The sequence below is a fragment of the Equus przewalskii genome, chromosome 4 (genome assembly GCF_037783145.1).
Source record: "Equus przewalskii isolate Varuska chromosome 4, EquPr2, whole genome shotgun sequence".
Taxonomy (NCBI): domain Eukaryota; kingdom Metazoa; phylum Chordata; class Mammalia; order Perissodactyla; family Equidae; genus Equus; species Equus przewalskii.
This window is the reverse complement of record NC_091834.1, coordinates 88,788,455-88,801,119: the sequence shown is the minus strand read 5'-3', so window position 1 is coordinate 88,801,119 and position 12,665 is coordinate 88,788,455. Positions and strand designations below refer to the sequence as shown.

The window sequence follows — 12,665 nt, the reverse complement described above, 5'->3', positions numbered from 1 at the left end:
GCTATGGCGGCGTCCCACATAGAAGAACTAGAATGACCTACAACTAGGATATACAACTATGTACTGGAGCTTTGGGGAGAAAAAAAAGAGGAAGATTGGCAACAGATGTTAGCTCAGGGCCAAGCTTCCTCACCAAAAAAAAAAAAAAAAAAAGGCATATCTTTAAAAAAACATGTGAGCAGAATTGATGTGCCCAGACCAAGACAATTAAGAAGCAGAGGTGCATGCTCTACCCCCTCTATCTCTACCTGCTGGCTAGATCAGAGGACTCTAATGCCCCAGGAGTTGACAGAAGTCACAAGAGGAAAGAAAGCAGGGGACCAATTCTACCCACTAGTCAGAAATGCCCACACTGGACGGATAAGGGTTACTGAATTAAACTACTAAAATTTAGGGACTCATTGTAATAGCAGCCAACATTACGTTAACTAATATATATGTACTCCGTCTATGTTCTTTGTCAAGATTTCCATGAATAAAGGATCTCTAGCCTTTCTTTTCTACAGTAGATAAAGAAAAGTTAAACGTGAAGTTTATTAAAAAAGAAAAGAAAATCTCCAAAAACCAAACTGTACTGTGCCCATCACCTCACTGACTATTGCAGGATGCTGGACACTGCCCAAACCAGGGGTGTTGGTCTCCACTGGCAGGAAACAACCAGTCATGTGATACCAGGAACTGTGACCAGAGTTGGAAGAATATGTCTTGCAATGTTTAGAAACGCCATCAAATTTCATGGTTCATACTGAACTTGGCCCTTTTGAAGTTCAAGTTCACTTAATTTTGGAAAAACACATTTCACATTTAACAAAAAGAAATGGCAGAGTAAAGCCTAGATTTTAAACTTTCTTGGGCTTAGCTGTTGCTCCAGGAGACTGTCTCCATGAATTAGACATATAAGGATTCAATTTCCCTGAAAATACAAATAGTTTAGAATTTAAGAGGAACAGTCTATACATAAGACATTTAGATCAACTGAATTCAAATAATTTTTAAAAGGCACCCAAAATTCCAAAATATTAGCTGGACAAAAGTCTCTTGAGTTAAGAAACCAACAGACTCTACTAAACCTTTCTTTGCACATTTATAAACCACAGCAGCAATCGGCAGTAGAGGTTAAGTACACGGTAGGGCTGTTTACCCCCAAGAAGAACACTTATTCTTCTTGTGGCTAACTAATGTGTCAGCAGTAACTCACATATTCTCAGATCTGAATAAGCTTTACTGAAAAAATAAAAAGAATTTTGTCTTCAATCAACAGCATAAAATTAATAATAATAAAATGTGAAGAAAGAAGAGAAACGCAAGTAGAAGCAAAACTTTAAAAGCAAGAAAACTACAGGCCACTAATAACTTTTTAAGCCATTGTTGATCACTCACTAATAACCAGATTCAGGAAAGTCCTCAAAATGCCGTTTTAAACTCTTTCTTTGTCTTCCTCCTCAGCTCAGAAATAAAAAAGGCAGTGAGTGACTGCAGCCTTCCTCTGTAAGGCTCGGATACCATCTCCCTAATAATAGTTAATAGGTGCTTACTATGTGCAGGGCACTGTGCATTTTACGTGTATTATTATCTCATTTAAATTTAACAACATTCCTAAGAGAAAGATATAATTTTTATTACAGTTAGCGCCAGGCCAAGTTGGGATTCAAAGCCAGGTAGTGAACCCCAGAGAACACACCTACAACCCATTTGCTGTTCTTCCTCTGATATTAGGAGCTGCTTACCAAGGGCCAAGGTCTCTATTTCTCCACCTAACCAATGAGCTTCCTTATTAAATTCATCCTGCCCGCCACCGTTTTCAAGACTGCTTTCAGAAACCTTTTGCGTACCCACTCAAATTTGGGTTAAAGAGGCCAGAACTCTTTCCTTTCAGAATTTTCTAGACAGATTGAGTTAAAGCCCTGCTAACATACAAAATAAAACAGACTAATATCAAAACCACGAACAAGATCTTATATATATGGTAGTTTCATTATATTTAATCAGTCCATAGTTGTAAATTAAAATTATATTTTCATTTTTCCTCCTAAAATATCCTCATCTGCATTTAAATGACATAACCATTAGCATAATGAACGGTGTGACCTTCTATGGGTGAACTTGTAAAAGCCCTTTTGAAGAAGTTGAACCTATTAAGTGTTCTGGACTTTCCTGATTTCTATCAGGGCCTGTATAGGAAATAATATAGTGGTAAACTTATAAGCTTGTTTGAATAATTACGTTAAATTAAACAGGATTCTGCAACTTGCTGAATAGTGTAGTGATCATATTGATTCAGGATGAATATCAAGAGAAATAAGACATTTGCAATCCATGCCTACTTTTGAAATTCAAGTATTATCTGTTGCTAGTAGGCACAGAGAACTATTAAACTAATAAATCTTCAGTTCAAAACAGATAGCAATACCCTAAAGAATGAAGGTAAATAATTTTCCTTATTTAAAGATATAACCCGCCATTTTTAGTATTAAAAAAATGACTAGATTATAAAATAAAATAAAACCATTCAATTAGGGTGTGTTTAGGAGAGGGGATGGAGGAGAGAAAGGAGCAGTGGTATACTAAGGTCTAAATCACTTTGACTGTCCAATCTGATTAGTTGCCTAAAGTGGCCAAAAAATAATTAAACAAAAATAATTAAAATTAAAATAATAATTTTAATTTTTAAAATTTTTAAAATTTTTAAATTTATAAATTTTAAAAATTTTTTAATTTTTAATTAGTTGCCTAAAATGGCCAAAAAATAATTAAACAAAAATAATTTTAAAAAGTAAGATAGATCGAAAAAGAGTCGAATTGGGCTAAGAGAATGCTCTGCACAACACATTCCATTCGTCAGATGTGCTAAGAAGCAACTTAGAAGTTCTCTCCATTCTAATGAGGACAGTACCTGTTCTGGGCATTAACCTCCACCTGGTCGGTCACCTGCCCCAAGGATTCTTCCTCCTGCTTCTGCCGCAGCCTTTCCTGCCGGGCGCGGCGGCGCCGTTCCCGGGCGGCCTCTTCCTCATCATCGTCGTTCCTCTGGTAGGCGATTCTGCAACACCACAAAGACAGCCCCTTGAGCATGCCAACTGCCGAACATCTTCACCAGCTTCTTGGCAGGATCAGCCCTGAGTCCTTTTCTGAACTTGACTACTTACTGAACCACAGAGTTCGAAAGGATGTTCCGTTCCTTAAGTTTGGAGACCTGATCTGACTAGTTTTCAAACTTTTAAGTATCTGAAAAGCATTAGTCCCATAGCTACAGAGGATAATTTACAATGGTCAAATAACAGCTTAAACAAAAAAATCTACACAAAAATAAGCCGCCTTCGGAGACTGTGGGTTTGCATGCTTAGATTTCTTTACCAAGCTGATTACTAGCGTGTAAGATTTAGAAGCAGAAATCCAAAGCATTCAACTAAAAATAATCAAAACACTTATTAAAAAGATTCAGCATGTTGTATGAATTATTTGTGTAGACACTGTCACAAAGGTCAGAAAAGAATCCAATTACCAAACGAAGACTTTGGCATTAGTAAGCCAAATCACTAACTAAAACTGAGCGCAGGATATCTTCTTTGCTTGGATTTTATTTTTTTTCTTTTAGGTCCTTTTCACTGGAGAGACAAAGTGTTATGGACAACTGACAGGAGTCTTCGGTCAGTGCAGCTTCCTGTAAGGCCCCCTCTTTCATTCTAAAACATGCTTTAGTATCCCACCACCTGCAGGCTGGGCACATCATGGTAGCCCACAGATGTAGTTTAGGTAGAAACCTCAGGGCTGAGGCAGGTACAAGAGGCATAGAGGGCTTCACACACATATATGTTATTTAGCTTTTGTAGTTTCATCTGAAGCAAGTGACTATTTAGGGAAATGACACAATCAATATGTTTCCCTTAACGCTTATTCCCAGGTAAAGAATTGGAGCTGGGAACTACAGATGTCTGAACTCAAGAGGAAATGGCCTGCATGGGTTACTTGGCTACACTGAAGGAGGAATATGTATGGAGACACAGAGTGCCAAGAAGGCATGGGTCGAGCTGGCTGCCCAGGGACAAGCTGGCCTGATGTCGGGTCCCCGGCTGGGGCTGGAGCTGCGTTGTGCAGCAGGCTGCTTTTCACATCAGAGAGTTAAAGTACTTCTCTTACAATGTTACTTACATATCCACAAATAGAAATCCAGATATGTAAACGTTTCATGTTTATAATGTTTATGTAATTACAAAGGTAAAATAATTTACAAATAAAGAAAACAAAACAGCAGAACCACACAATTTATAGCAACAATACGAACCTAATAGGATTGAAGGCGGTTTGCTCTTGTTAGAGTTACAAACTAAACATTTTTAGGCTTAGATCCAGTACTTTACTTCATCTGTGTCTATCTTTTGATTTCGATAATACTAATGTTTTGAAAGTGTTTTCACCCAGGTATCTTATAAAAACCAAGATGTTATAAAAAGATCTTATAAAAAACAATTCTGAAGGTTGGTTGGTTTGTTCTTTGCTACTTCAGAAACTCTGACTTCATACTTACTAAAATCTGCTAGTGTGCAATACTCAAATGCCAATATAAATAAGATGTCACTCAGTAATTCTATAAAACTGACTGGTTTATTTCTACAAATATGGAGAGAAGGGCAGTGTGACATAGTTGAAGCATGACTAGGTTAGTACTCAGAAAATGTGGTTTGTAGAACTGGTCTCTTACTAGCTTGCAGCCCTTTGATTAACCTGAGCTACATTTCCTTGCCTGTTAAGTGTGTGACAATCAAATGAAATCACGGACATGTTTTGGTAAGGCATTCTACAGTGTAATATTTTGTTGTTATTAGGAAAGTTCAGCTGAGGAGTTGTTTTGTGAGGAAAGTGAGTTCAATTTTAGACTTGCTGAATTTGAGGTGACAGCATGACATGATTTGAATGTTCCTTTCTAATTCATTCGCATTGTAGTTTGCAGTCAAAAGCCCTTCCCAATGGTTTGGCTTCAGTCTTCAGATTCTTGGCCTAATATTCCTTTGGCTTATTTCTCAGTAGACAGCTTTAACCACAGAGGGAGAATGAATCCTCAATGACTGCTTCCAAAGCTAATCAAACAAAGTCTTAATTTGCTCTTCTATATCTCTGGATCAACCATGAGGTCTTGGCTGTTACTTGGGGCCTTCCTTTTCCAAGACAAGCAAGAGACAAAGGCTCCATAAGGGACGTCCTATTGTAAAAATAAAAGTCCTCTCTCTCCTAAATGGAATCTCCTTTGAAGCCCTTAATTTCCCACTATACTTGAAGAATCTGAGATGTTACTGTCTACCTCCTCCCACCTACTCAATGTGATTCATGGCAGGATGTTGCTGGCTGTTAGCTCCCACGTGAACTAGACTTGCCATTTGGTCAGGTCACACTCTGTCTTTCTACATCTTAGATTTCTCATTGGCAGGGGGGGCCTGAACAACCTGATTACCTCCACAGTCTCTTCTAACTCTTCTCACTGGGTGTAGCTTAAACTTTACAGACAGTCGCTCTCCATCGGTAGCCTATGGCCTAGGATACAGAATTACCAGAACTAGATTTTTAAGGATCTTTTATTATTACTAATAAAGAAAGATATTAAAATTATTTTCAAAGTTAAGAACAAAAGAAGAGCCAAAAAGTCTTCATGCTATTTTGAATCATAACACACCCAGTTCCTGGCTCAATAACATATCAGTTGACTTTATAAGTGAAATTGCGCCCATGCCAAATGCCTTGATATATGTGGAAATTCTTCAAATGTGAGACTCCCTACATTAGCTCTCGGCGTACAAGCAAACAGTAGTTTCTCAGCTTTTAGGTCTCTCCCACAGTGCCCTACCCTTCACACTCCTACCACAGGTTTATTTTTTTCTTTCAAAATTGAAGAAACTTAACTATTTATTTTTTTTCTGATTCTAAAAGTAACATACACTTACGATTTTCTTAAATGAGATAATACCAAATGTATACAAGAGGAAATAAAAATCAGCTGCCTAATCACATCACTCAGATATAAACATGACTAATATTTGATGTATTCAGCCAGACATTTTCCTAAGCCTGCAAGGTATTCTTATTTTTAACAAAGTGGGATCATATTATATATAATTTTATAAAAGTTTCTTTAATGTGCTTTATTTATGACTATTTTTAACACATTGGCACCATACAATTTTCAACAGCAACATGGTAGTCTATCTACAGATGTACATAGTAATTATATGGATGTACTATAATCTATTTAACCAGTTTTCTACTGATGGACAGTTAAGACTTTTCCAACTTTATGTTCTTATAAATAATGGTGCAAAGGACATCTTTATAGACACACTTCTACTAATTATTCGATTACTTACCTGGGAACAATTCTCAGCTGTTAGAATTTCCGAGTTTAAGAGTGTGCTCATTTTAAAGGCTTTTGATACACTTTGACAACTTGCCCTTCAGAAAGCTATATAAGACCAGCAATACATGTGAGTGCTAATTTCACCATAAGCAGAATTTATCCAAAACGACAGACGAGTACACAGCATCCTTAATACATCCAAATGATAGCACAGTGACTCTGCGTTATGCTTCAAAGACAAAATGTTAACATTTCTAATTTTCCACACACCAGATTTAAACGTATGAGAAATGCTGCTGACTAGTAAATGTCATACCTAAACACCCACTGGATTGCAATAAAAGCATAACAGTCCATTTGTTCCTTCTGTGAAACTGTAGCAGATGCCAGCATTAACCAGTTCACTGGTATTCTATACCACAAAGACGACTGATGTTCCCAGATGATTCAGAGGCAGTGTGGGACTTGAAGTTCCTCTGAATCACCTGAGAAAGACTAAACCATGTTTATTAGAGTTTTAATCAAATGCACTTATTTTTAAAAAAAAAAAAACTGGTATCCCAAATGATACGTAAAGCACCTCTCTATTAAATAAAACATTTGATTGACCAGAATCCATGACTTTCCTACCCATGCTGGGTATAAGCAGATTTCCTATGGAGTATTATGCTTTGCTTCTTGGTAACCGCCTTTGTTATCTCTTGGAGAACACTTAAGAGAAAGGTAGGGTCCACCTTACTGTAGGAGGCCAGTGCCACTGGCAACAAAGCAGCTCATCAAATACTCGGGAGAAAGAGAGATGGGCTATTGTTTATGTGTGTGTCTATGAATAAGTGTTAAACAACCTCAAAAGTCCATAATAATTACATGATGTTATTTGATTGGGACAGTGGTGTGAAAAAAGTAGAGAGAACTGCCTTTTCTCCCACTCCCAGAACCACTGCTTAAAGGTTCTGGTGTTACATTATAAGAAAAAACAAATCGACGCAATGGGAAAACTCTCTTGGAATGCTGTGGCTTTCACACCAAAGACATCTTAAGTCCTTACCATCAGAGCGCTACAGCTTTGGTATATTCAAGTAACAAGATAATCATGTTACATGCTGTGCCTTTGGCACAGAAAGTTCAAATACATAAAAGTATTGCGGATAGGACAAATGAGGAATGAGTGTCTGTACATTTGGACGGGCCTGGGTCTAAACGTAGACTAGGAGAGAGAAGGAGGAAGTGGCAGAAGCTTCCACAGTAAGACACCGGAGCCAGGCATGAGGTGTCATCTTGCCTCAGTGTCCTCCTCACCTCATCTGCCCCATCAAATATTTCTCAAGACTTGCGCAACATTGGCAAAATTCTTATTATCATTTCGTCGACAATACAGGTGGTTTCGTTTTCACGCCGTGTTGCCCATGGTTTGAAGAATGTTGCTCTTATTTCCCTTCATTCTGTCTTTTTTCCACTTTGCTATTTTCTGATTTGAGAATTTAGTACATGATCCTTGAAGCTCTCAAGTAAAAATGCTGGCAAGAGTATTTTATTAACAAAACAAGATCTCTTATCAGGAAACCGTGTCTGAAAATAGAATAAGAAAAAGCAAAAACCATTTTTATGAGGGGGGCTGATTTTATTACTTGTTTAGGAGCGTTAAAGACCCAGAGAGAATGGAAAAGAAGTACTGTTAAGTCTATACTGAGTACAGATTTACTTATTTTGTGCTGATAATAACAGTACTACTCTGAATAATTAAATGGATAACCAAATAATTAATCAAGCTTGGATGTGCAATCTTGCTATTCTATTTTTTTACGTATATGGTTTATATGATATAATTATATATTTAAATATATATATTAGTAATATATATTAATAATATATATATTAATAATATATATTAAATTTAAAAAAATTTGGTAATATGTTTGATGACTTTTCAAAATCAGTTCACCAAGACATGACTTTTTCTTGTCATCTCCCATATAGGAGTGTATTTATTTATTCTCCTGTCCCACAGCTTATTTCACCATTCTTCTAGCCATAGACGTTTGGGTTTTCCCCAGTTTCTCTCTATTGCATACAATTCTGTAATGGCTTCGCGTGCACACGTGTGTTCCTCTAGGGTGGACAATGTGAAGTGGAATAATATATGTTCATTTAAATCTAAATGATTCTGTCAGATTGCCCTCCACAGTAGTTGTTCCAGTTTACATCCTCATGCTCTGTCATTTCAAATAACCAGGTTAGATAAACATACGTTAAGATGATCTACCACTGATAAAGATTAGAGAAAATATTTAATCTTCTATATCTTGTATAGCAGTGATTTAACATTTTACGAATGAGGATCCTTTTAAAATATCAAGAAAAATTAAGATAGGACAATTGCTTATACTTTTGTTATTTATTAATAAAATGTTTTATAAAGTGTCTGAGTTTAATAATGCATAAAAAGGAATCTGTATCTTATAAACCATTACATTTACATGTTTGTGAGGAACAGTCTTTCGTACCTCAAACTGTTATTTATCAGACTATAGAAAATACTCACTGTGGATGTGAATTTGGAAATCTCTTCTAATAACTTCACCACCAGAGTACCACTGAACAGACTGAATCATCACCTTCAAACCCTTTTGTCTTCTTCAACATTCCTCGTGCTTCGTAAGCACATACACACATACACAGACCCCCAGGTTAAGTAAGGAAATCCTCAGAGGAAATAAAAGGTTCAAGGCACTAAAATGAGGCCAATTTATGAAAGATTTAAAGAGGTCCTCACTCAAGGCAAAGTCCAAGTGTCTACCTTCCTTGTTTCTGCCACATTCCTATATTTTAAAAAGAGAATATGGCACCTAAAATTCCAACAGACAGAATAAATTCACCACCTGAAAAAAGGAATCCTACCAGTAGTTCACCATTTGTGAATTCACAATAACTTATAGTTCAGCAGAGAGTTAGCCGAACCCCAAGACGTCTCTCATGTCTCTGCATCCCACCGTACCTCCACTTTCATGTAAGGAGTCATTAGAGAGAAGGTGGTGTTGAAGGAGAGATTCCAGGCTTATAATGAGACACTCAGTCCCAAACACAATCCTGTCCCCAGCTTTTCTGCAGCTCTACATTCCCCACGCAGAACGGACCCAGGAGAAAGACCGCCTGAGGTTCACAGCTAAGGATGACTTCTTAGTCAATTACTTTTCTTTCATTTCCATCAATCTTGGTTCTGCCAATTCCATTATCTCAACCTGGGTCTTAATATGGGATCCAACTTAAAGAGTTAAAACCTTATGTAGGCTGAAAATGTGATCATCAACCATTAGGAGGCAAAATGACTCATACATAGTTTCATTACTTTTTTCTGTACCAAAAAACCCCAGTGATTTTTCTTTCACAATATGAAATGCAAGCAGATTCTCCAGACACATTCAGTCAGCTCTGTGAATTGCTCAAACGCTCTTTGCAAAATCTCAGGCAATGCTGTGATCAGGAGGGAAACTCCTGAGCTACTGAAATGAGTCATATTTGTCCTGCAGATTTACTGTATGTTTGAAAGTTAAAAGAGGTTTATAGAAACATTCCAGGCTGTTAAATATGATTTTGTTTATATGTGGTGTCTGCAAAATGTTGTGGTTTCATTTAATGCACATAAGGTTCAATTCCGAACGCTTTTCCCTAGGATTCCTTAGAAGAAAGGCACTAAAAATTATAATGGAGAAAAAAATCAAGAAAATAAAATTAGCTGTCAGGTCAGAATATGTTTAGAAATGGATTAATAGCCAATAGGCAATTGGTCTGTTAGTAATTAATATAGGATAGAATGAAAGAAAGCCCCCTTGATTTAGAATATTTTTTTTGGTAGGGAAGGAGGGTGAAAAATGCTGAATTTAATTGTAGGATTCATTGTGGTATCAGTGGTGTGTCTTTTACTGGGATGAAGGCGAGCAAAGGGATATATTACTCTGAAGAAATTTACCCAGGACAAGAGATATGTCCTACTTTATCTATTCCCTTTTTTCCCACCCCATCGTCCATACACACACACATTTGAGAATTACTGAAATTTGCATACCAACCATAAATTTTGGTTCACAATAGTAAGTCACTGTGTGACTGCACACTTTAGTGTTCTTATATATGTCATCACCACAAGTTATCACCACCAGCCTACCATATGCTTTATACAATGGTGACATCCCATAATCATGAGTTTTCATAACCACAGACCATGATGGGGAAATGTGTGGAAAAGCAAAGAAGAAAGAAACATCAGACAATGAAAGAAAAACCTCTTCACCGTGCCTCTGCACACAATCATAGCATCATCATAACTACAACATCTGTCAAACAAATAGATCATGTCTGATTGATCCCGTATGATCCTGGGGAGGACCGGGAGTTCTTATTCTGACTTGGGGTCATGTGGCTAAGAGCTTAAAGGAGCACAATTCTCAGAATGGTCCTGCCCCAGGGCAGGCAGACCCCCAAGCTCAGAGGCTCATTTCTGCATGGATGCAGGTAGCCGCAGGAAATTTTTGAAAGATGGATTCTATTTTTGGGGGGTGAATACTTTAAATTAAGGAGATGTTTAGCACAAAATACACGGTACCTATAAATGAGTGTATAGTACATGACCACTTTAAGGAATAATAACGAAACAAACACCCACGTACCTACCAACCAGCTTAAATAGCACCAGCACCTTGGAAATCCTTATGTGCCCCTCTTCAATCCCACCACTCTTTTTAAATGCTTATAAATAACTTCTAACCTAAATTTTGGGTTATTTTAATTATTCTCTTGCTTTTCTTTGTAGTTTTACCCCCAAGGTATACATCTGTGATTTAGTTTTGTCTTCTTAGAACTTTACATAATCATACTATTTGCATTCTGTGATTAATTTCCTTCACACATTACATTTTGGAGATTCATCTATGTTTACATGAGTAGCTGTAGTGTTTTATTTTGTTTTTTAGGAAGATTAGCCCTGAGCTAACATCTGCTGCCAATCCTCCTCCTTTCACTGAGGAAGACTAGCCCTGAGCTAACATCCGTACCCATCTTCCTCTACTTTATATGTGGGACGCCTACCACAGCATGGCTTGCCAAACGGTGCCATGTCCGCACCCGGGGTCTGAACCCGTGAAGCCCGGGCTGCTGAAGTGGAATGTGTACACTTAACTGCTGCACCACCTGGCTGGCCCTGTAGTTTATAATTATAGATGAGGCAAAGGGTTTTCTAACATTTTTCTTCCTGCTTTTTTCTCCCCAAATCCCCCCAGTACATGGTTGCACATTTTAGTTGTGGGTCCTTCTAGTTGTGGCATGTGGGACGCCGCCTCAACATGGCCTAATGAGCGGTGCTATGTCTGCACCCAGGATCTGAACCCTGGGCCGCCGAAGCCAAGCGTGCGAACTTAACCACTCGGCCACAGAGCCGGCCCCTAACATTTCTTGATATTATAGTTTGTATGGGATAAATGACTAAGTTTTTATTCAACTGGTACCATTTACTTTTAAAAAGTCTATGGATGGTTAGTGATATTCAGTAGAAATAAAATGAAAATAATCTGGCGTACTTTCTTAAGGAATTGCTATTTTTCTCACATTTATTTTTAAAAGGAACAATGCATCTGTCAAACCTATTAGAGACAAATTTTGGAGAGATAATTCCACAACAGTTTCCTGAGATAGACTAAAATCTATTTATTTTGTCACAAACAGGACTGAATTTGCACCATTCCCGCTATCACACCTTAACAAAACAATAAGCTTGGTCAGATACAAATAGTTCACTTTTCAATTTCTACATGTTTAGAAAGGGTAGGTATGGAAAGAGAAGGTTGATGATGGGGAAGACATATTTTGCTCTTCACTTGGTTAATCAAGTTACACCTTGGCTGAAATGAATGAAAAGGAGTAAGAGAAATGTTTAAGCGGCCAGTAAGGTAATTAAAATAAAGTAACCAAACTTTCCTCTCTTTCAACCTTACTTAAGATACAACTGGTATAAAATACAGCTAATAGAGATGAACCCAATTACCACCTGTGTTTTCATAAACATTACCTTTCTTCATCCCCAACCTAGGACTCACTGTCTAATAAGAATCTTAAATAAATCTGATTAATAATAAACTCAGGCTTCCTTTTATGTTGTCAATGGAAAGTAAAATGGGATTTGGGGCTGTTTTCTGACTGTTGTATTTATTAAAGAACAATCTTCCTTTAACGTGCAGGGTAGACGTGGACAATAAACTTTGGGCTTAGTTAATTTTTTTCAAGTAAAGTATGGTGAAACAATTCAGATCCAGGTATCTAGGACTGGCAGCAC

General features: G+C 37.3%; 1 protein-coding gene across 22 annotated transcripts in view; it reads right to left on the bottom strand.

The window, feature by feature from the left end:
* Positions 1-12,665, bottom strand: part of CALD1 (caldesmon 1) — a 183,309-nt gene that overhangs the window by 33,943 nt on the left and 136,701 nt on the right. For all 22 annotated transcript variants that reach the window (XM_070617755.1, XM_070617758.1, XM_070617759.1 and 19 more), the window contains one exon: positions 2,894-3,040. In XM_070617755.1, the coding sequence (XP_070473856.1) occupies positions 2,894-3,040 (147 nt within the window). The remainder of the gene's footprint in view (positions 1-2,893; positions 3,041-12,665) is intronic.